We start from the raw sequence: 25,827 nt of genomic DNA on the forward strand, positions 1-25,827 counted from the left end.
TACAATAAAGAGCTTAGTAAAAAGTTAGAAACCTTTTTGTTAAAATTCAAATGACGAAATATAACTTTTGACTTCTTTCTTAAATATGTTGTATTCCTGACTGCACTGTTTATTTCATTAAAGAAAAATATTCCTCTGTTAGTATAATGATGTTGTATGATGTTGTATAATGTACATAAATGAATTACTGTTCTAGGGCCTTGCAAGTTCTCTGTGTATCCAAGTAACAAATGTCAAAGAGGTGAGCATAAAATCAAAATAAGATTTTCATAGCAACTCCAATCTAGATTCTTTAAGCTATGCATAATAATTATGCTGAGCTGTTGGACTTGCTCCACACCACACCTGCTGCTGTCAAATTAGCTATCCTTTCCATCGAATGGCCGTCCCTTCAATTCTCCTCTTTTTGGTTTCTATTCATCTTGACTTATTTCTTTCTTTTTTATAATTAACATATTAGTGAAATAATTCTGATTATATTTTGTGTCAAATACTATAATACTTTATGTACTTCTTAACCAAATATTGTAAGAGCCCTCTGGGCATTTATTAAATAAAAAAATAGAGTAGAGATTTCTGTTGTTTTTTTGATAGGCCTCATAAAAACTTACCAACTTCAGATCCCACGTTGGCATGTAAAATAGCAACTAACATTGTATGTTCCGCAGCCATCCTGTCGGGAGTAATGGCCCCCTGCACGAGGGCGTCCAACCAAAGGGAACAAAAGGCATTGTTCACTGCATTCCTACTGTTGGAGGAATACAGACCCTCCAGTTGACCCCCCGTCCAGTGCATGTTGCTTAGAGCCACCTTGTTTAGCAGGCCTGAAAAGGTTTAATAGCTGAATAATAAGGATCAAAATCTTACATACGAATGTTAACTTTTAGAACACAACCCAATTATGATCCAATTTTTCACTCAGATTCTATGCATGCATATAAATACTATGTGGAAATCGGAAAAAAAGACCGCAATGACATTTTTCTCATAGACATGACCTGACATATTAAAATTCAGGTCGGGACGAAGGCAGAAGCCAAGTTGTCATAGTGGCGCAGACTCACAGATCAGAAGTTTAAACCTTGCACTGCCAAAACTTGGTTCCCAATGGTTTCAAAAGTATATACAGGTAAAAATACAAATATTTGCATTTTGCTTATTGTGCATGCCCAAAGAATTTCGTAACAAAAAAATTGCAGTGGTATAGAAAGTAAAAATTTGCAAAATTAACATCCAGTATTCATCTACAAGAATGATCATAAGATAACCACACATATTCAATTACACAATAAAATATAGAAATAGATTTACAAATTATTGTGTAACATCATCATAACTCATTTGATTCTTGTTACGATACATACATAATTATATAATACAACGGACTCTCATTTTACAAGGTGGATACGTTCCACGCTGTGATTTTTATTTCCTAAAATAAACAATAATTGTGAATAGATTTCCTTGAATAAAAATCCATATGGTTTGTTTCAGGCAAAACAGTGAAAATAATATTTCCTGTTGCTGTGACAGTGTTGGCAGTGTCGCTCTAGTACTGTTTGACCTTTACTGTTACATATTGTTAAATTAATGTTAAAAAAAAATGTTTTCTGCATTGTGGTATTTCGAAAGTATGTAAAACGGGAGTCTGGCATATGGTGAAAAACAGTGATTTTCCGTTACAATATTTGAGTTTGTCCAAATGTTCGTAGACAAAAGACTGGATTTCACCCCCTCGGAAGTCATTAAGATTAACAAATTACAACAGGGATGGCGAATACCTTAAATAAGAGAATATGGAAGTCTAGGCATTTACAGGGCTTATAACCTGTCATTGGTCATAAGCCCTGTAAATGCCTAGACTTCCATATTCTATTATTTAAGGTATTCTCCATCCCCGTTGTAAGTGATTTTCCATTTTTGTTTTATTTAGTATAACAAAATAAACTTTGTTACATATTATTTACCTTTGATTTGGCGCTTTAACTGTTGAATTTCTTTGCTATCTTCTAATTCCTTTTTAACCCGTAAGTGGGGCGGAACATACTTCTTAACTTGATTCTGGAAAGCAATTGGTCATGTTTAAGAATTTGGTTTGTTTATACGGTAAGATTTGAAATGTTATTCTACATGATTTACAGCCTGTCATTACACAATAGGTTAGTTAATCTACAATGTAATGCTGACTACAAATGGACCCATGGAAGAATCGTATTAACTTTACATCAAATTAATTCATCATACTAAATTATTTCAATCGTTCAATTGCTAGTCTTTTGATTATTAAATTCATTTCAGAATTGGATCAAAATTTTAAAGCAGTTGTCGGTATATTAAATTAAACAATTTATTAAGCATAATGGATAAAAAATATACACAAACCGTTATGACATTGCCATCTTTATCACGTTGCCGTCCATATATATCTTCCCACACATCACCCTTCTCTTCGCCTCCTGATGATTCATCTTCGTTCTCTGACACTTCATCAAAGCTATTAGATTCCATACAGTCATCGGTGTCTTCATTTTCATTGTCAGATATGGGAACTTCTACACTATTTTTGGCCTTGACTTTTTTTATTGTTTTCGGGTTCATTTTTGTTTTGGGTGATACATCAGTATCTGGTTTTTGCTTTTTCTTTTTTGGGTTAGAATCATCATTATTTTTCCGTTTGAGATTTTCTTTGTAATTCTTTTCACCTGAAAAAAAAGTGATAGCTTTCTGCTGTAGAATTATATGAGTTTTTTAGAAATATTATGTAATAGTGAAACCTCTTTCTTACATTTTTCAAGGACACAATAATAAAAAAAAGTGCAAAACTGAGGAACGCACTAAAGTGGGGAAATTAAAAATGTATGGAAAAAAAAATTACATAAAAATAAAGTTAATGCTCTAGACTATAGTGTCAATTTACCTATTTTCAATGATTTCATTAAAAAGATTTCAATATTTTATAGTTTTTGAAAGGGTACTTTTGTATTTATTTTATTTAAAATAATGTTATACATAAATACAAAAATTTTGCACAAAAATAAACATTTTAATTTGAATAAAATACATACAATGGTTTTTCCTTAAATGTGGGAAAACTTTATTTATATAAAAAGCAATAAAGAAAAGAAGTAAAATCGCTGGAAGCTGGAATTTCGACAGTAATTTAGATTGTATTTTTAAACCGTCTTCTTTTCACATTATGTTAATAACTTTAAATATTTCCATTGTTAGATTTTTAAGTTTTATTTTTCCAAAACGTGTGTCAAATGGTCGAATGCATGTCGCGATTTGTAACATGTCAATATGGTGTTTTTATTCAAATGAAAACTAACCCTAAAAGAAGACTATTATTTTATTTTTTATTAACATTGATAAAATTACAGAGTATCCAATCCATTCACAATATATTAAAAAATATAAGTAACAGATTCATTACATAAAAAAAAGTAATGAAAAATTAAGATACATACATATTACAATTTGGAAATTGCCTTCCTAAGAGAAATCTCACTGGCATGAAATATATCGATATTCGAGGCGATACGATTGAATAAAACGATTGTTCTACCTACCAGCATAAACATTGGTAGGTTGGTTCTGCATCGTGGTAGGTAGAACAACCTGTGTTGCTTTTTTTGAAGATAATTATAAAGGACAAATGAACCGAATTCTTTCAGATTATCTGAATTATGTATGCGACCACCAATCAGTTGAAAAAGGTGAACACCCAAACACCCCTTCTCCTCAACAATGACTGGTAGCCTAGGCATTTCTAGTAAGAAGTCGGTCAGGAAAGCCACGGATAATATTTTTTTTGCACCATCTCCATCATTAAGCAATATGTGATTTCATTTGGCGACCAAATGATGGAACTAGTAGTTGTTTACCTGCTTTTATTCTTCAGTTCAGTTTGGGCACACGCAGTAATGTTTTTATATTGTCATAATTTTGGCTTTGTGTCAAATCAAATTAATTTGAAAATTTTTAAACGTAAATCTGGGGTGGTGAAAATTGAAAAACAAAAAAGGTAATTGGGGGAATATTTGTACGAGAATAAATGAAGAAAAATGGGACCATGACCATGGCCCACCAAAAATGGGAGAATTGCGGGGAACAGAACAAAAAAAAAGCGGGAAAACATAAATTGAGGAACGTAAAAATGATGTTTTACAGTATCTATAACATTTTTAATACTAAGGGATTCAATATTATTGTGTCGGGCAAATTTGTGTACTTACTAGTCAAATTACAGTATTTAAAACAATATTTTTTACATAACACAATTTACATATCAACCCATATCTAATAATCTTTTCACCAAAGTTTTAAGGAATTATTGTCGATATTTTTGTACTACATACATTGATTCAAAACAATACTACAAAAAAAAAAACTATGTTATACCTTTATTTTTTTCAAAACTTTTTTCACATTCAGATTCCGCGCTACTTAAATTTTCAAGTAGCTTATCCAACTCTGGACATTTAACAATTTCAGGCTCAACTTCTCTTTGATAATCTCTACCATAGGTGTTAATCACTTTCCCGTTTACTAAAATCTTTTTATTATTAGCCTGATCTTCAGAATGATCATTGCAGCAGTCTGAATTACTACACTCTGAGTCATCAGAACTTGGCATAATTTCTTCAGAGTCATTGTCAATTTCCATTTCTTCTTCTTCTAAGTCAGACTCTATATCCGAATCAATCGAATCATTAACAGAAGTGTTATTGAATGCCCTCGAGGTTTGAATGGGGACCTCGATATTCTTTTGGTATAAATCTAAGTCTTGTTCAGTTTCTTCTTTAACCGGAGTGAGATTACCTGGTTGAAATGACTCATCAGGAAATGAAGACATACCTAAAATTGGTGAAACATTAAATTGACAAAAATTGTAGTGATTTTCTTTTACATATTGTAAGCTATTGATGAACTATGTGCCGGTTATGAGCGTAAATTCTAAATAAGTTATTTTTTAAGTACACAAATTTGCTTGTTCCAGCATCAAATTTAAATGTGTAGAGAAACTTACCAGAACAAATCATGCCCCTCATCTCATCATCCATGTCATCTTCTCTTTCATCAGATTCTTCATCTTCTGTTTCGTCTCCTAGATTCATATCAGAATCTGTAAATAAAATAAAACAAAGGCACGTGACAACTGAACATGATTAATGGTATAGATTGAGGTGATTTTCACAAAAATGGCGCTATATAAATTATCCAACTATTTGGATTTATCAAGTGTATTTCGTAGTTACCATTATATTTTTGAAGTTTGATTCATGACATGAAAAACATAATTCAAAATGTTTTTCACTGCATTTTGAAGTCCTGGACTGGCAATTTATGCATTCGAATTTGTGTAAATAAGAGATTAAGATACCTGCTAATAATAGGAACGTAATAAAGGAATGACGATGATGATAAAAATCACAACTAGTAAAAAGAGTAAAAAATACATAATATTGTTTAAAAATTAACAAAAAAACATCATACCAGGATCTGAAAAACTGTCTTCACTGTCACTTGGAACAGTATCTTTTTTAGAATTGTTATTTTTCTTGATAACTTTTGGTGAGACTTTCTTAGTTTTTTTATTAGTAGAATTGTCTTTTAGTTTTGACGATTTCAATTTATTTTCTTTGTTGAATTTTGTTTCTATCACTTCATCTTCGCTTTCAGTCCCAAGATCATCAAAATCATCGGACAGATCTTCGTTGTCAGATAAATCTGAATTACTAGAGGCATCACTGTCCTGGCTTTTATTTGGTGATTTTTTTGGATATGTGGCAGTGGATTTTCCTGTAGCTATAGCAATATCTTCTTCAAAGTCTGACCCTGAACCAGTTTCTGCTAGATGCTTCTCTGCTGCTATGGCAGCCTGCATTGTGCGCTCATCACATACTTCTAATAGATCTGAATATTGTGATTAAGAAACTATACCAATCATTAATTTCTGATTCCGACAATTAAAAATAATGAACCAAACAAGCAATAGAAATAATGCATTAGAAGTGAGATCTACGAGCTCTAAATAATAATTATTTAAGCATGTTTATTAAAGAGAATTTTTTTTAATGCATTTACTCATTGACAATCTATTATTTCTTCTGGATTTTATTTTATTTATATGTGTAAAATTGGAGTCGGCATTGCTTTGCAAGAAGATCTCCTACTGTTCAATGAGGAAATTCATTGGTTTCTTTATTTGGTAATAGACTATGTTATCAGCGCCATGATTTTTTCCCCTTTTCCTCGGTGAGTTCTGGTGATCGGTCAGTTGACTTACCGTAAACCGGAAATCTATCACAAAAAAAAATATTTTTGTCATGTTTTTCAGACGTTTTCAAGAAACTTTGTGGTACAATTGAATGCTCTAATTTTTACCGCACATAAGAATACATTTTTTGTATCCAATTTTGGAATATGCTATATTCATTTATATTTACATATTATTCTTTTTTGATTATGCATAGAGTTCATACTGAATTATTTGTTAAGACAAAAAACGTCCTATAAGTTTTATTTTGAGAAAAATTGGTCTCGAAATGGGTCGATAATTCAGTGGTGTGAACAAAATAATATATTTTATAAAGATTATTTAACTATTATCGAAAATGAGCTTATATCTTAAACTTCCAAGTAAAAAAAAATAAAATGTTTTTACGGCGTTTCAACATAAAACCTAAAATAAATGGAGATCATTTTGCTTTTAAATATGAAATTTAGTGCTATTCGAAATTTCATCGCAAAAAATGTGTCCTTGGAGGAAATAACAATATGATCATAATAAGAATTGGGTTGTGGTCCCGTGGCTAGTGTTGCGGCCTCACAGATCAGAGGTCCGAGGTTCAAACCCAACTTGATTCCCATTTTCTAATAGTGAGTTATTTACAAATCGTTGAAAATAGCCCCAAAAATCTAAATATTTGGGTAAATAACAAGAACGCAAATGTTTCCTTTTTTACTATAAAAAATTATACAATAATAAGAGTACTTGAAGGGAGAAACTTCTCTAAACTGACATCACCAAAATATTTAAAACTATAAACATTTTAAATACATAATCTTATTAAAAAATTACAACAGGGATGGAGAACATTTTAGAGAAGGAAATATGGAAGTCTAGGCATTTACAGGGCTTATGACCTGTCATTGGCTGGTTTAAGTGGCCACTTTACACACTGTATCATTCTACATTTTGCCTAAGTTTGAACATCCATATTTCTTCAATTCTTCTATCTATAAACATTTGGACAAACTCAAAATATTGTAACACAAACTTATGTTGTCAACATTCAAAAATTAGTTCGCCAATCGTAAACGCCCGTCCCACAGATTTTGTAATGACGTGACATGTAAAAATGAATGCAGGGATTTAAGAAATCTGAATGTTTAAAAAATCATAGTGGCGTTAAAATAACGCAAATTAAAAAAATTGGTTTGGCATAGTTAAAAAGCACAGTATTATTTTTATCTTAATAGCATAATATAAATGCCCATTGGGTGTATATATAAATAAATAAATAAAAATATAATGGATATCACACATAATAGCAAAGGATACATCCCAGACCATCAGCAGCAAAACTTTTGGAGATATTTCCCGATTTTCTCTTTTTCAATTTAAGTTGTTTTTCTAATTTCTTGATGATTTTATCTTCTTCTTTATTGGCTTTTAGCAGTTGGCTATTCCTTTGCTGTTTCATTTGGGTCTTGAGTTTTTCTTCCTTTTTTTTGGCGCCCTTATTTTCTTCCAAAATAATATTAGACTTGTCAATAACAGTGCTTTTAGCAGGATTCTATAAAAATAAAAATGATCATTTTAATATATAAGGTTGGGGAAAAAGTAATTTCGTATTTCGCGCCCTTTTTTTTCAAGTATATCTTGTTCATTATTAGTCACATCGGATCATATGATATGGCGTTGTAAAGGTGTGAGTGTATACTACAAACGCTTCTTTGACCATTTTGCGCTTGGTCGGTTCAGTCGTGAACTATCGTGCGTCGAGTATGAAGGTCTCAAAAGAAGAAATTAGCAATATTTTACATTTTTACTACCTGAAAGGGAAAAATGCGTCCGAATGCGTCAAAAAAAAATTGCGATGTATACGGGGCCGATACTCTTTCGGTTTGTGCTGCACAACAGTGGTTCGAGCGATTTCATTTTGGTGTAGTGGAGATGAATGATGCAAACACTCTGCCAGGCCTGTCGTGGAAAATGTCAATAAAATCATAGAAATATCGAGATAGACTGTCATGTTAGCAGTCGTAGCATCGCCCAGGAGCTGAATATTGATCATAAATCCGTTTTGAACCATTTGCAGAAGGCTGGATTTAAAAAAAAGCTCAATGTTTGGGTGCCACTTGATCTGACACAAAAAATCTCATGGACCGAATTTCCATCTGCAAATAACTGCTGAATCGCAACAAAATCGACCCATTTATGAAGCGGATGGTGACTGTTGATGAAAAGTGGGTCACTCACACTGGGCCAGGAAGGTGTTGCTGAGTGTTTAGTGGGATTGGCAGGGAATACTCTACTAAGAGTTGCTCCCCTATGGCCAAACGCTCAATTCTGCCCTCTACTGTGAACAACTCGACCGTTTGAAGGTGGCGATCGAACAGAAGCGGCCAGCATTGATGAATAGGAGAAGAATCGTGTTTCATCAGGACCATGCCAGGCCGCACACATCTTTGATAACGCACCAGAAGCTCTGGGAGCTCGGATGGGAAGTTCTTATGCATCCACCCTATAGTCCAGACCTGGCACCAAGTGACTACCACCTGTTCCTGTCTATGGCCAACGCGCTTGGGGGTACAAATTTGGCCTCAATAGAGGCCTGTGAAAATAAATTATCCGAGTTTTTTGCCAATAGGGACAAGGGCGTCTACGAGAGGGGCATTACGAAGTTGGATTCTCATTGGCAACAAGTTATCGAACATTTACAGGGCGTGTAACCATTCAAGAGCTATTTTAAGTGATCGCTTTACACATTATAACACATCACTTTGGCTATGTTTGAACATCCGTGCAATCATAATTTGGTAAGTAAAATCTCACTGGCATAAAAAAGTTTTCTGCCTTTTTATTTCCTAAAAATAAACAAATGAAACAGTTTAAGAAATATTTACATTCAAACAGATGAATTCAAACAGAACTATCAAGAAAAATCCAAGTTAAAAGGCCGTTTACACAGAATATACAATATTGTTTTGTCCCAAGACTCAACCATTGTCTAAGTGTAAACGGCAATTTGTAGGACAACAAGTTGTCTCAAGACATTGCCACCAAGATAGACGGACAGGCTATCCCCGCGGAACAATGATTACCCCCACAACCAAGAGCGGCCACGTTGTTCTCGTGTGAACGCATACGGACAGGATCTTGTGACAATAGTGATTTGCTCGACATAAACATGTCACTCCCAAAAAAATTTAACTGATGAAAATTTCAACAGTAAAAAATTAAGTTTATTATTTAGATCGTCTTTTAACAATTCCAATACACCCTGGTATAAAAGTATTAATATGTTTCATGAATTCACTTATAAAATTGCTTTCGTGTATTCATTTTCGTAGCGCTCACGTGTGAACAGCGGCCGAGTTTTCGTATTGTCCCAGCATTATGTCCTGCGCAATCGAGGCTGTCCACGAAGCAAGGACATGAAAATATTGTCAAATCTATAGTATTGTCCAGATGTAAAGGGCCCTTAAGAAATAATTTTAACTTATTTACACTTGCCAAAATTAAACAGTTTTTGAAAATAACGCATAATAGTCTCAGTTTTTTGTTAGAAATAGGTTTTTGATTGGTGATATTGCTATGAAAGACTGTCTCGCAGAAAATTTAAAAAATATATTTATTAGTTACAAAATAATTACACAGCATCATTGCCACGAAGTAAATCATCTCTACATAAATGTGGAAGGTTTCATTTTATATTCAAATATACATATTTGATTACTATGCTAATGTGATTTCAAATTACCTTGTTATTTTTATTCTTAATCTTTTCTAAAGTCACGTGGAGAGGAGTATCTTCATCGGTTTCTTTAGGTGCTTTTACAAATTTTCCAGCCTCTTTGGAATCACTGCTTTTAGAAAAATATTCTCGCTTGTGAACTTTTTTCAGCATTCTCTTTTCTTTGCGGATATCTTTGCGAGTCTTTGGACCAACGTCTTTTTTTATTTCTTTTGTTTTTTTAACTTTACGTTTCTTCCCTTTGAATTTCGCCATATTTTATCTAAAAAAAAAACATTAAACACATGTTTTTGTGAACGTATGTTTATCTATTCTAATGTGCGATATCTTTATAAATTTTATTAAAAGTAAATGTTTAAACCAACAAAAAATATCAAAATAGCTTGAGAAAATTGGTGCAATGTTAAGAATTGTAACTGAACAATTAAAATAAGAATATTAAATTTATAATTTCATTATTGATGTAACGATGGATTGTTATAGCGATTTAAAATGGTGAGTAAAGTTAAATATAACATCAGTTGTAATTACCATAAATTAATTGCACTGAATAAAGGATAGTTTAGTTATTTTTCAACATAAAAAATAAGTGAGATCTATCTAATGTAATACATAAAATGTTTCCTAATTTATGACTCGACAGGCTGACATTTAAAAAACGAGGTTAAACGAGGCAAAAACAACAAATTCAAGCTGATTCCATAGATAAGTTGATTAAAAGAAAAAAACATATTCTAAACTCTGTTGAGAGCTGAGGCAGTCGAAACCCAAGATATTTATTTCGTTTGAAAAATATTGTTTCTTGTTTCGTTTTAATTACTTTTGTCAGTCAACATGTCCATCAATTGATTTTTGTGAAATATTTTTCATAACTCCCTAAGCCTCAATGTTAAAAGCTTGTCAGTAAATGGGAAAGAGAAGAAACGGAAGTAACTTTTTTGCTACTTTTTTTCATGAAAAATACACCACAACACTCAGACCAATTGAAGATTTTTTTTTAACAGTTTCGCAGTTGGCCGTTTAACCAACTGCGCCAATGCACCTATCAGATAACCTTGTTATTTTTGTTCTTATTATTTTCAAATTACCTTGTTATTTTTGTTTAAATGTACTGGGTGAGATTTATCCCGATGAATTATTTTACCTCTGCTAGACAAAGTCTGAAAATATTTTTTACTCTCACATTTAGTTTTCTACCAGTTTGTTTAATCAACAATGTTTTAAATATATTTAGTTAAATGAACAATTTACTCCCCTCTCAAAAATGTTTTCCTTCTCTGTTGTAAACCAGTTTTAACAAATGTAACTCTCCAAGGAATGAAATCTAGCCTTGTCTTCAAACATTTGAATATATGAAAAAAAAAATCAATGGTTTCTAGAATAATGTGATATTATCTATTTATATTTTCGCAAAGTATGGTTTTGTAGCCAATTCTACTTGGGTATGTACATACTTAATCTATGACCACTACATGGAGGATGTGTTATGCACAAAACCTCTCCTAGCCCTCTATCGATAGCTAACTTCTTTGCGTTCTTCCACGCACCATTAGGAAATTAAAATGAAATAGAACGTTGATATCAGAGAGGTCGGATAGGAATTCGAGATAACAATCATTTACGGGGCATCCAAAAAAAGCATTTAAATCTTTCCCCTCAAGCTGACATTTACAGATGGCAGAGTCCAGGAAATGGATTCTGAAGAGGTGTAAAAAAAAGTCGAATGGCTCTTTCTCTCCGTTTTTGGTTGGCAATGGTTTTATGTTGTATCTAGTTTCTCATTCCATTAATCTTTCCTTTTTCAATATTTTTCTATGCAATATCATGTTTGACGTTTGACACCGCTGGATTATTGATGTCAGCATGTGGGGTGTTTATTTACATTTTCGCAATACATGGAAGTATTCACAGCTTGGCATGACAACTGAAATTTGAAAATAAATAACCAATAGTGATGTATCCTAGTTTTTTAGTACTTAACATGCATGGTCGTTACTGAAAAGGTAATGTCTTCATCAAAATATTTCACTGATGAAACGAAGCTAACGGATTGTGAAAGTGATGTAGATATAAAAAATACTTTTCGTGCTTTAAGTGATATAGATTCTAGTCCATCTGTTCGTGAATTTTTAGAACAGGAGAGACAGTGCACTGAAGATAATGACTTTAACATAGATAACATTTTTGACCAAATTAATAAATTACAAAACGCTTCTTTGCATAAGAATAATAAAATAACACTTTGTAATTTTGACAATGAAAACATTGAAGAGATACTGTCCCAAGCCGAAAAGTTAGTTAAGCAGACTTCAAAAGAGAATTCTGGAAAGTCTATGACAAAGTTAAATTTCTCAAATGAATCCACAATTAGAAGTGTTGAGAGACACCTGTCTACCAATACAAACTCTATAGTATTGAACAGTTTGAAAACATTTGCTTCAAAACAGCACCTTCAAAATAAGGATTGTGATAATAATCATTCGAAACAAAGTGATAATTTAACAGGAAATAATGGAAATTCGGTAAGTCATTGAATAAACATTTCAATTATAATTAGCTAGCCGGGAACTAAGCTGGTCTACGTTACAAAATCAAAAAGTCGAGAAAATAGATTAAATACATTTTATTTCTATGTGTGCTTATTCATTTATGTTATTTATTTATTTTATTTGGGAAATCAACAGTTCTACATACATATTTATAGTAAACAAACAGATATAGTTTATAAACTCAGAACTAATAACAGGTTTCCACATAGTATACAAAGTTAGTAAAGAAAATATATTACATATCAAATAAATACATATAAAAATGTTATTTTCACTTGCACCTGTTCAGAATCCATGTCAGGGACTCTGCAATTTGCGAATGTCAGCTTAATGAGGAAGATTTAAACCATGTTTTTTTTGGATGCCCCATTAATGATTGTTATCCTGATTTCCTACCCGACCTCTCTGATATTAATATCCCATTCCCTATTCATATTCTAATTCTCCTGTCCTCACCCAATAAACACGTATTTAAAATTCTATGTAAATATCAAGTTATAAATGGTGTTAAGCTGTACATATGTTATATTATTACATGTATATATTATATTAAATACTAACTTGTATATATTATATTACTAACACATGTGTAAATATGTAAAAAAAAAAAACTCGACGCTGGCCAGAACACCCGAGTTGAGAGGTGAAAAGGCCATAAAAAACTAAGAAAAAGAATCTTTTACATTCATATGTTAGATAAATAGTTAACCTAACACTCTGCATCTCGTAAAGGTAATAAACCAAAATCAGTGAACGAACATCCCATTTCCAAGACAAACAAAAATGATTTTTTCGAGTACCTTAGCCTTGTACATGACATGTAAGGCTACTAAATACTGGGGTTCAAATATATATTTTAAAAAATACTGCATTAAAAAAAAAATGATATTGAAACAATCATCATCGAAAAATGATTTTTATTTACATAGACCACTTTAGAATTGCATAAAATAAAAAAAAAACATAAGAATGCCAAAGTGATGCTTTTGAGTATTAGACATTTGGGTTCAGAAATAACATATAGACCACTTTTGCTCGGATAGATTTTATTTTTTTAACTTCTGTAATGCTCATAACTCAATTTTGCCAGAAATGTTACATATACCAGTTTAGTTCCAGGCTAGTCAATTGTCTATGAATCTCTGTAGTAGAGCAGTTGTTTTCGTGGTAAATACATGATGCTATTGTCTTTATTCCAAGCTGGGTTTTATTGTCTGCTCTTTGTTACTTTATACCTTAATATCTCCGAAAGTTGTGAAATGCTCGGACAGAGCTCTGGATATTTCGTGGATCAGCATTATTTACCAAAATCGTCTTGACTTGAAATTAACTCAGAATAAAGAATGAGAATGCAAGATCCCTTTTCCATCCATCTTTTTCACTGTTTAATATTAAATTATTACAGACACTATACTTACAGATATCATATTATCAGCACTGAAAATAGCACTTACAGTACAATATTAGTACAATAGTTATTCCCACATATCTGATATATTTAGTGTAGGGTATTGTTCTTACTGAACAAACCTATTGAACTTTTTCATAGATGGTGAATGGTAATTAAACCTCTAGTATAATTATTATATTTATGAAACAGTGCTTCATGATTTTCTTGTAATATTAATCCTTTAAAATACTTTATTGAATTAGATTATTACATTAAAAACAAAATTGTTTGTAACTTCTACTGAATATGTTATATAATTTTTAAGTTTAATTTTTGTTTCTAAATCTTGGGTAAAAAGTATTATATGCGTTTTTTTATTAAACAGTGCTTTGTGATTTTCTTGTTATATTAATCTTCTAAAATATTTGATCTAATTTGATTTTTACATTTATTTTTTAATTGTTTTAAACTTCTTTTAAATGAGTTATACAATTTTTAGGTTCAATTTTTGTTTCTAAATCTTGGGTAAAAAGTATTGTATGCGTTGATTAAACCAAATATGTTTATATTATAATTTTTGTAAAAGGCATTTTTGCCGTATGTGTTAATAAAATAAAATAAATATATTGTGGGGTAATTACTGCAACTAGCCACCTTCAAAATCAGTATTTCTGAATTAACCACTAAAAGCACATATTTGTATCTTCATGAATGCTATACCTATGTCTATACAAGTCATGATTCATTAAAATCAGATTATGATGATAACTCGCAAATGCTGTCAATATGTTTCTTTTTTGGGTGATACTGTATTGTTAGATTTGTTACTTCAATACTAAATATATTACAGCCCTCCCCCTCCCCTTCCTCTTCCTTATCCTCTGCACATGCTTCGCCATCCTGAGTAATCGCTTTAGTTTTACAGCATATGTATTTTTCTTATTTTACATAAAAACATATATTTCTTCAATAATACTATACATTGTATAATTTGTGGAGTTCATGCAATATTTTTACTGCTAAAATGTAGAACTGTTGGCTTCCCAAATTAAATGAACTATAAATGCAAATAGCTATTTTGATAAAATAATATCAATCTATTAGAAAAGCTTAAATGAGTTGAAGAGTAACTTCCCAGAATTCTTGTAATGTTCTTTGGTACTTACTTTCAAAGAAATGTATCTGTGTTTTACACATAAAGCAGTGGCGAGCGGCATTTTTTTTATAGGTAATACAAAAAATGTTTATAAATTTGTATCTACATATAGGTACATATCTCAGAGTAATAATTCACTAGAGAAGCCCTTTAGCTCTGTTGCATAGAAAAAAAGCGTGCCAAATTTTTGGTTTGGTTTTTAGTTTAACAACGAATGTGTAACGGACGGTTTCGGTTTGTGCTTGCGATTTTCGACCTGAGTACCTACTGTCCGTTGTATTGCTGTATAATGTAGCTAACTTTGTGGTGATATCGTAGAATGGTTTTTGTCCGCATGGGCGACTCTATTAGCCAGTGGCGTATTAATACTCAAAGACTTACATAATATATGTACTTAGGTAGATAGATATGCGCAGTAGGAAAAATGGATCCTCTTTGAGGTGTACTGTACAAACTTTAATATCAAGTAAGCACTTCATTATATTTTATAGAACACTAATTACTAGTTTGTAAAGTTTACAGTAATAGTATCAAATAGGTAAGAAAATCTAGTAAGGTTCTGGAATTAAAAAATGTATTTGATTGTGATACAGTCAAAATTGATTAATTGCCTCTAACCCTTTCAGACCTGAATTAATTCCAATGGATATAAAAAATATTTTTAATATGCATGTACTGAAGGAATTATTTGAAAATTTTTGGTATTTATATCTTTTATACTTACGAAATTATTTAATGTTAATTTTTTTATAAAAAATGGGTCTCAAACTGATAATCAACCGACAAAATTAATTAAAAAGTTTCTTATAGCTTACAGTATATGTTTATTCAATTAAATAATTTAAATTTTACTGAAATATGTTAAGGACTTGTGTTATATATAATTTATACGGATGACAGAAATTCGCTCCAAAACAAACAAACCAGCCCGAAGCCAGCTGTCAAAGTTAAAAATGAACTTTTCTGTGTAATGTTGATTACCAACGTATACAAAAAAATAGAGACCTACTTAGGGGTGCCAGTATTAAAAAAAAAAACTCGCTGCTGTTGAATTTCAGCAGGAACAAGAATATAAAAATCTTAAAATGAGTGTATATTTTAATGAACATCTGGGAGAAAGGGTTAAAAGATTTTCAAATTAAACTTTTAAGAACGTATGTAATTCTGGTCCATCAAATGGGAACAATAAATTGGTAAAACATTCAAGTTTGTTAGTGAAAATTCTCCGTGGAAGTTCATTGTAATTTATCGCAGAAAGAAAAGACAAGAGACCGTGTCTCAAAGATGTCGCCAAAGCGATGAAATCAGTCACTGGTTATTCCAAATTTAATAGTTTAAGTATCTTTTATTTCTATAATAAGTTAACTGGTAAATTTTATTGTGAGGTACGTGTTTATCTAAATAAGTAATAGATTTGTAGAAATCTCAGGAAAAATATAAAAAATATTTTATTGGTTCTGAAAGTACATAATTAAATTATTAAAATATGGCTTAAAGTAGTAGTTTTCATTATAAATAATTGACTCATTTTACTATGAGAACATTAGGCGAGATAAGCAGCGTGCGCTAGAGCTCTAAGGCCGGCGATGGACTCTTTAGCCACTTTCACTATGTAGTGCGCTGGAAGTATGAATCCATACTGGCCTCTATCACTGAGTTCTATAGTATAAGCGTACTTAATGCCATTAGCCTTTGCCCAATCATCAGATCCTCCCGAGGCCGGGTATAGAATAAGACTGGAAGTTCCAACTCTGTATTTATTTCCTCCAGCTTGTAATATTGCCTAAAAAAACAAAAAAAAAAACATAAAACTCTAACCATTTTAAAAATATCATAGGATAGAGAGAGGTTATGCTTAGGTTATACATATAAAATAATGAAAACATATAAACACTGAAGGTAGTCTGAAAGTCACCTTCAGACAAAATTTGATTTTACTCGCAGGTAAAACATAACACCTTGTGATTGTCTGCGCGTTTGTCTATCTACCATGTTTGAGGTCCTCGATTAGATTCCTGGCATCGTCGACATGAAATATTAAAAGATTTTTACACTGCAGATAAGATAAAAATGTTTGAGATCTAAATGTGTTATTGTACCTATTGACGAAGTGTAAACAAACATATTACATTTAAATTTCAATTCATTTTATTGGAACAACATATCAGGCCAGGAACCTTTGAGCAACGGCTCAATATTATGGAGGCATACTACTCTCCAATGGCAAAAGTATTTGCCTCTTAAGCATAGTTTCAAAAGATGCCGATCTCCAAAGTAATCATGTTCAGCTGCCTGACTGCTCTTCTTATGTGCATGACTTAGAGGCAGGTTGGTTCTGGAAGCCGGGGGGTAGACCAGTCTGTGTTGGCGCAGTCGGAAATATCCATCCGGAACATGACAATCGATCTCTATAATTAGTTAGTCCAAGGACTCAATATTTATAGATCAATCAATCATCTTACCTTCGTGTGATAAATTATAGAGATCTGTTGCACATGGTGTAACATTGCAGACTTCTTTGCATAATTAGATGCAGATGAGGGAATTATGTTCAACTGGGTTTATAAGAATAAGAACACCCTGTTATTTAATTTTCTTGATGTTTAAGTAGTACTCAATGGTTTGAAGTTTGTGAAGTCCGACAGTGTTTAAGATATGCAAAATAGCGTCAAAAATGAGCATTGTATTTTTAACATATTGTACAGTAGATTGAATTTACCTCTGCTGCTTCGTTTCCTACTCTATCCAAATCTGCACAGTCTGTAGTTACAACCTTATCATAGCCCCACGGGTATAATATGTATTCTCCATAACTGTGGTATGTGGCATAAAGCTTGAAATCTGCTGACGAACTCGACACAAAATCCTGCAAAAATCAAAATATTTTACATAGCATTATTTATAACATAATTATTTGCTCAACCGTATTTATCAAACTATTGATTTATGCTACTATAAAAGTGGGCCCCATTGTGTAGTGCTCAACCCACTGACTTCTTACTCGAGGATTGCAGGTTCGATTCCCGGTGAAATCACAACAATCAAATCAATCGAATCGGGTTGCGGTCCCATGGCTAAGTGTCGTGGACTCATAGATCAAAGGTCTGAGGCTCGCACTCCACTCTACCATAACTTAATTACAATTTTCTAATAGTGAGTTATTTCCAACTCGTTGAAAATGGTTACCGAAATTGAAATATTTGGGCAAATCATAAGAATGTAAAGATGAATTTTTTTATTTAATAAAATAGCGATTTATTCTAGTTAGGAGTTTACTGCTGAAATTCAAGGATAGACATAGGGTTTATAGCCTATTTTCTTCCTTTTCTTATCAGCCCGTCTCTACACTGCTGAATACAGTCCTCTTTCAATTTTTTCCACGTTTTTCTTTCCTGGGCACTCTGTTTCCATCCATGTCTCACAAGCTCGACGATGTCGTCAGTCCATCTCCCTTGTGGTCTTCCTATTTTCCTTTTATTTTCGTAGGGTCTCCACCTATCAACTACTTGTCCCGCCACATGACCCGCCTACTCCCATTTTTGTCTCCCCACTCGTTCTGCGATATCGGTTACCTTTGTACGGCGTCTTATCTCCTCATTCCTTATCCGGTCTCTTAAGGAGACGCCCAACATTTGTCTTTCCATAGATCGCACCATATTCTTAGTCTATTGTAAAGACAATATTAAAAAACACTATCTGTTAGGTTAAGCTAGGTTACAAAAGTACTTTTTAATCAATTAATTATTATCATTGAATTCAGTTCTGCAAAATATTTTTATCAACAGTTTTTTTTTCTTCGTACATATTTTTATTAAATGCATATTTTTTATTTTTTTAAAAAAGTTTTATTCATTTTAACAAATAAGTAACATACATAATTGTATTTTTGTTCCCGCAAAGCCGAAGCTTGTCTGCGGGTTACATTACATTTTTTTTGGGCGTGTATCTCCGGCTTTGGTTTTAATTTTATTTCTTTCCTCTTTTTATGTTTATCACAGTAATGATTAAGCTCATCATTTTCTGTAAACACTTACCAATATAAATTATTTTCTTTCTGGTAATGTGTTATCTGTGATGTAAATATTTTAAAGCTTTATGGGCGTAAATAAATAAAATGGTTTTAGCCTAACATCATCGTCATAGCTAGGGGCTGGCCGGGCGGGTGGCTGCCAGGGGCGCAACCCTCGGGGGGGGCGTATTTTTCAGACCCACAGCTTTCTTTTGTCGTGACCCTAGTAGCTACGACGCCGCCTAGCATATCTTCTAAACGACTAAGTAATAGTCAGATGCAGGAAAGTATTTGCGTATTTTTTCATATGTCGGTAGGTACTCCATTAAAAATATGACATAAGGTGTCTATGCAGTGGCGTGCGTTCCATATAGGCACAAAAGCAGTGCCTACCCTACTAGAATTTTATGAAAACAATAACAAAAAATAATATAAAATATGTAAGTTACTATTTGTAAAATTTGAAAAATGCGCCAAGTCGTGTATCGTTCCGATCGGCACGCCGCTAACGGCAGAGGCACGAACTAAAAATGCCTATTTTCTTCACGCATTCGTTCTTGTATACGCGATCAATGCGCGTGTGTGTGGGTTATTTTTCAGTTGTATTTACGCGTGTATGGGTTAGTTCATAGGCAGTGCTTATTTGAACTAAAAAACGAACACGTTACTGACATCTAGCGATTTTTTCAATTATTATTTAATAAAAGACGATTCAAAACTCTTTTTTAGATAAATAACCTCAAACTGATTTCTTCTTTTACATTCGAGAATAAAGTCCATATTTGTTTTGTTGATGAAATTGAAATGGAGTTTTGTAAAACTTATGATTGTGACGGAAATGTGTGTTTAATCGTTTTAAGAAACAACGCGTTTTCTCGGCTATCGTTTATGGACAAAACAATGATTATTAGCAAAGGAAGATGCACTCCTAAATTAAAATTGAAACAAAAAAAAATAAAATGTTACATTCTACTGCCTACCCTAGTAAAAAACTCTGTGCACGCGACTGTGTCTATGTTAATGATGTTCTATATTTTCCAATTTGTTAGTTACCTACTGCTGATACTAAAATAATTATGTTACTCTTGGTTTTCTTGAAAACCACGAGTTTCCTATTTGAAGTACATAATACACCGTCTTGTAGTTGAATACAGCTTTAGTAGGTAGGTACCTATTTGAATAATATTAGTAGGTACCTATTTAAAAATATATCTGTTGAAAAATGGCAAAACAAATATCATTTTCTTGAAATTTTGAAGGAGAGCTTTGACGGGCTCTGATCAATTATAATTTTAGTTTACAAGCGTAATTCTAGGACAGCAGATGCATTGAACATGTTTGCAGAATTTTTTTCTCTGTGGCGTCTTTACACAAAATGCTGAAAAATATGATGATATTTTATTATATTTCTCAATGTTTCTGAAAAAGGACGTATTTATCTTTCAATAGATATTTATCTTACCCGAAGTGCTCTGCTCTCTGGTTCTGAGAAAGCTTGTTGTCCCGGGTACACTTCGCTACATGGATTTTTAGAAGTTCCCATTCCACCCCATTTGTATCTATAAATATTTTAAAACATACAAAATAATATATCCATCAGATTTTTACTAAATTTTTTAATAAAAATACTGCTGATTGCTTTTGGGTTATACATCACTATTAGTATTTAAAGAACAATGTTGCGTATCTGACTAGAGTGGGTTGAGAAAAGAATGAAATGTTTGATGATAAGATTATCATCATCATCATCATTCCTCTTTCCCGCAAAGGGTAGACATTTGCAGTATATTTCTATATAAATATTGGAGGAATCGAATCCATCCAACCACTACACAACTAGGCGGACTTATCTCCACTCGATTTCCTTATTCAGGATTTTTATCTAAGAGCAGTCGTCGAGTCGAAAACACTCGTCTAGGATTCTGGTTCTATTTCACACACATAACTGTATCCTTCATCCGGTGATTGGATAAAACATTTATAACGGGTTCTTTAGAAAAACTGCTTTATCCAAAAAAACATTTAAAAAAAGCATTTTTGTTCTAAACCAGAACAGTTTTAATTGGTTTTATTTGGCCATCGAAAATCTCAATTTTGATTTATTGGAAGTAAATTGTCTTCATCCTTGTAATCACGGGCGGTTCAATAGATTTATTCTAGAAACGTAACTATGTATCGCTACAAATTGAATGATTTTTTATCTTTTGTTGACTATGTTTTTGAAGTTTATCTTATTTTTTTATTACTTACCCGAAATTTCTGTTCAGATCTGTACCACTACAGACTCCATATCCTTTTCGGTTTTTTCTCCATAATCTGTCGATAGTATGCGTAAATTCGTACCCATCAGGATTCAATACCGGCAAGAAGTACCTGTAAAATTTAAAATATTTCATTTTGGGTATTTTGCGGAGTTTTTTAAAAATGTGTATGTTTCTCCCTTTTTTTCTCATTCGGTTATGTTCGATGCAACATTTTGGCCAGAACATCCGAGTTGAGAGGTGAAAAGGCCATTAAAAAACGAAGAAGAAGATGCAACATTTTTTTGGTTAATTTTATGAAATTTTTCGACACTTTCGATCTTTTAATTTATCTCAGTATACGAGGTTTGTTCTGAAAAGAAATTTAATATTTTGTTTATTGACCAATTTTAATATGTTTTATTTTTATTTTTAAAAGAACAACCCGCTAAACCTCTATTTCAGAGGCTTGTCAGCAGGTAGGAAAGAGAGGATATGGAAGGAAGCTATGAAAAATACACCACAAACCCAGACTAATTGAGAAAAAAATATTTCTTGGCTTTATCTCTTGCAACTGGCGGGAATCGAACCCGCGACGCCAGTTTCTCTCTCACTCTTCTAAATAGTTCCTGTCGGATATACTGCGCTTATGCCACGTTTATCCATTGTTCAAAACATTTCGTGAACTCGGTTTTTGAGATGGCGTTTAGCTGCTTCAGCTATTTTTGTTTTATCTTTTCTATGGTGTCAAAACGTTGCCCTTTTAATGCTCTTTTGACTTTCGGAAAGAGCTAAATTAGGTTATACGAAGCCCGTGGAATCGATGTGGCCCTGTTTTTGCGAAGCGTGAGCACAAACAAGACGGCCCGCGAAATTAAAAAAAAATGTCGTTTTAAAAAAAAAAAAATGTACCTTTTGACTTGGTTTCCTCGTTTTTAATTACACTGCTACGTATTTGATAAAATTATCATTAAAATCTCTTTTGTCAAGTTTTTTTTATTGTTTGAATCGGGTTGTGGTCCCGTGGCTAGTGTTGCGGACTAATGGATCATAGGTCCGAGGTTAGAACCCTAGTCTACCCCAACTAATTTTCTAACAGTGAGTTATTTACAACTCGTTGAAGATGGTCACCAAAATGGAAATATTTGGGTAAATTATAAGAAAGCTAATATTTATTTAAATATATATATATTAATAGAGGCGTTTTTATTGACATTTTTACTAAAGTATAAAAACTATAGAGTTTTATAAAAAAAACGAAAAATATAAATATCATCAAATTTAAATAGGCACTGACGAATTTAATAATATGTAATAAATGTCAGTCCAAAATAATTTTACCGTGCCGTTTAGATTAAGATGATATGTGTGAAATAGGCTATTCTCCGTCGGGTATCACGCGGCTGGTTTGTTTATTTGGAAATTCTTGTAATAATGAACTATTGATATTCATTTTGATTAAAACAGTCTTGATTTTTATTGGCTGGAATTAGCCAGAGCAAATAAAGGAAGTAACAGCATTTTACCTAGGTTTCAGAACATTCTAATGATATTGTATGTATTATCACCTAAAAAGTCGTTTGATAGCTATTAATGTAGTATTTTAATAACTTCATAAATATTCCACGAAAGATGTAGCTAAAGAACAAGAAGTTATAATAATTCAACGGTCGCAGTCGCGTCGCGCGGAATAATATTATTGTTGGGATTTCCGCTTACTATACATACTCGTTTAACCGGTAAGAAATCTGTGATATTTAATACCAAACAAACAATATAATTTGAACTGTTTCTTAGTTATGTGTTCGTACGAACCTAGCTATATGAAATGGGCCCAAAACGAACTCTGAAAATACCTATTACAAAAAATACTGACCAGTCAAGATTACGTACTGTAGAGGATTCCGTGTCGTAATTTTCCACGAATTGATTTATTATGTAGGTGACCGTAGCTGGACTTATCCACTCCCTGGCGTGGATACCTCCGTCTACTAATACAGCCTTGTTGTTTGGTTGCCCATTAGAAATTCTCAGCATCTGAAAATCAATACGAAACTTAACACTACGTATGTTTAAAAAAATAATCGTTAGTCAATTTAATCCAAGTACTATAGGAGTAGATACCAAAAAGGTGCCCAGTTGACATGATCTTTTGACCCTGGATGCTTTGCTTTTGTGGCTCATTGTTATTTTATAACGAGTTCCATATGAAATAATTTCCGTAATCTCAGTCATTTTATGTTCCTCAATAAAATAATGCACGAGTTCTTGCTCGCTTTTCTGCAATTACAGTAAAATATTGCGACTCGGAATGGACTAGGATAGTCTTAAAGAAACATCTGTCGAGGTCTAGAATATTTGAGGAACCTAAACTTCGATGCGACACTGTTTGAATTTCGTCTTTGTGCACAATGCTACATTCAGATTTTGCATGAAGAAAACAGTATAGCGTACTCTCGGATAACGGTCATACTGGTTGAGCCAGTTTTCCAATCAAGATTTACAAAAACACCATTAACTTTACTGATATTCATAAATATAAATGTATACATCGCTGTATCTACATTATAATTTGTATCTTGCGTATAAATATGAAACACGTTAATTAGTAATTGTTACTTAATTGCGTATGCATTTTAAGTTGCATTTACGGAAGTAAAAAAATGTGCGTAATTACTTTTGGCCATGTTTATATTATGTACAATTTATTATTTCCTTTTTTTTCAGTTGACGTGTAATTGTAATTGTCATATTGTCAATACTTACGCTTATAAATTTATCGTAAATATAAAATTGTATTAGTAAAATGTACGGAGATGAAAACAAATAAAATAACTGATTTTCATGGACACGTATTGTGTAGTTTTAATTTTGTCGAATACATTTTATTACTGATACCTTTAAAGCGAAACTCGACACTGGCTAGGACACCCCAGTTGGAAGGTGAAAAAGCCAAAAAATGAAACTAAGAAGAAGATGAAGATGCGTTTAAAGCTTATTCTTTATAAATATTTTTTGCTTCAAAGTATATATTTTTTCAGTACCTACTAAAAACGACCTCGTTTAGTACTTACTATAAAATTTGTGACGCGAAATATATTTAGATGTTATTACAAACCTTCAGGTCTCTTCCTTGGTGAGAACGCCCAATGGTCATGACGCTGCAGATGCTAGGATAAGTATCTGCCAAGTAGTCCAAGAAACCGTGAATGTCTGAAAGGCGATGGTACTTATGCCAAGTCATGCGGTGACCTGCCAAGAATGATTGCACGTTGGATAAAGGATTCGCGAGCTATGTTTTTTAAACTCTTGATTATATCCGAGAGAGATCTATTTACATAAATTAGAATTTGCAAAAAGTACCTGATGTTCGAATGGCTGATGGTGAAACAGATGCGTTTTTTGTAATAACGTCGGATACTTTTTGCATTCGTAGAATATAGAAAAGTAGTGGCGTGCGAAGACAAAGTAGACACGAGCATTGTGCTGTGAGGAAAGTTTCATGCAGTCATAGGCCGGGGATGCGGTGAATGGATCATGCACTTGTCGGTACAGACGAACCCCAATTGGCGGTCGGCCAGTACTCCATGTGGTCGTCCAGGGAGTTGTAACCCATGTAGGCTCCGAGGACTGCTGTTCTCCGATTAGCTGGCCTCATAACCGGCATGGTCAAGTGGCTTTTGGTCCTGTAAGTGTGCCAAAAACTGTAAGCCCTTGCTGCAAAGCAAAATACCATCTGCTCACGCGTGTTCGTAGAATTATCTAAACCGTTGCACTGTCGCCTGCCTACTGAATCTACCCTATTTCTATTAATTATTAATTATTTCTATTAATGAATTAAATTAAATTAACTTTAATTTAGTTGTATTAGTTTTATGTGTTTACCTTTCCTGTCTTGTAGTTCTTGTTCTTCTTCATTAAGCGGTGGGTTTTCTGCATCTATATTCCTTTGAAGGTCTTCAATAACTACGGAATATTTAATGTTAGAATCTCGAAGGATTTTAGCTACACGATCCCGATTTTCCGGTTTCACTAAGAAGTCGACCGCCGTGTGATTACCACCCCACGATGACACCTCTAGAAATAAAATTATTGGTTTAATTCACCGGTTTATAATACTTTTAAATATGTGTTTTGAAAATTAGTGTAATTCTGTAATTGTGTTCATCCCTTTTTCTTTTCTAATATATTATTATTATACTGTAGGTAATCTAGGCTAAGTGGTTTTTTTCTTTCTTTAAAAAAATGCACTGCAAAACCACACGCGGTATTCTTGTTATTTTTTTTTATTTTACTAAAATAAACCTTAGGAATAAAAATAATACTGAACTGATGGTAAAAAAAAGTTGTATTATTGATTGATTTTCAGATATGGTATTGATTTTATTTACCTTTACTCCTTGATAAGTGTCCGACGATGACGAGTTTAGAATGTTCATCGATGACCACATTCCACACTTGAGATCCATAATATTTGACTGTTGCAGTCTCTTCATA

General features: G+C 32.6%; 2 protein-coding genes across 3 annotated transcripts in view; both read right to left on the minus strand.

Annotated features, from left to right (window-relative positions):
- Nucleotides 1-10,656, minus strand: part of LOC148285084 (nucleolar MIF4G domain-containing protein 1 homolog) — a 19,768-nt gene extending 9,112 nt beyond the window's left edge. Inside the window, exons 1-9 of one of the 2 annotated variants that reach the window (XM_088230835.1) lie at nt 10,518-10,656; nt 9,993-10,248; nt 7,568-7,802; nt 5,497-5,916; nt 5,030-5,125; nt 4,402-4,857; nt 2,383-2,702; nt 1,968-2,061; nt 612-824 (exon numbers count right to left, since the gene is read on the minus strand). In XM_088230835.1, the coding sequence (XP_088086961.1) occupies nt 612-824; nt 1,968-2,061; nt 2,383-2,702; nt 4,402-4,857; nt 5,030-5,125; nt 5,497-5,916; nt 7,568-7,802; nt 9,993-10,241 (2,083 nt within the window). In that variant the 5' untranslated portion in view covers nt 10,242-10,248; nt 10,518-10,656. The remainder of the gene's footprint in view (nt 1-611; nt 825-1,967; nt 2,062-2,382; nt 2,703-4,401; nt 4,858-5,029; nt 5,126-5,496; nt 5,917-7,567; nt 7,803-9,992; nt 10,249-10,517) is intronic. The other variant, XM_088230844.1, reaches the window with a different exon arrangement.
- A 5,848-nt stretch (nt 10,657-16,504) lies between these two features.
- Nucleotides 16,505-25,805, minus strand: LOC148285085 (carboxypeptidase B-like). Its single transcript, XM_088230882.1, has 8 exons — nt 25,722-25,805; nt 25,216-25,407; nt 24,449-24,582; nt 23,207-23,367; nt 21,341-21,463; nt 20,553-20,649; nt 17,801-17,947; nt 16,505-16,864 (listed from the first exon to the last, which is right to left on the minus strand). Exons 3-8 carry the CDS (start codon nt 24,572-24,574, stop codon nt 16,625-16,627), a joined length of 894 nt encoding a protein of 297 aa, XP_088087008.1. The 5' UTR covers nt 24,575-24,582; nt 25,216-25,407; nt 25,722-25,805; the 3' UTR covers nt 16,505-16,624.
- Nucleotides 25,806-25,827: the final 22 nt, after the last annotated feature.

This window comes from Micrasema longulum, unplaced genomic scaffold, assembly GCF_059751315.1.
Source record: "Micrasema longulum isolate JH-2025_06_02 unplaced genomic scaffold, ASM5975131v1 h1tg000066l, whole genome shotgun sequence".
NCBI classification, from domain to species: Eukaryota; Metazoa; Arthropoda; class Insecta; order Trichoptera; family Brachycentridae; genus Micrasema; species Micrasema longulum.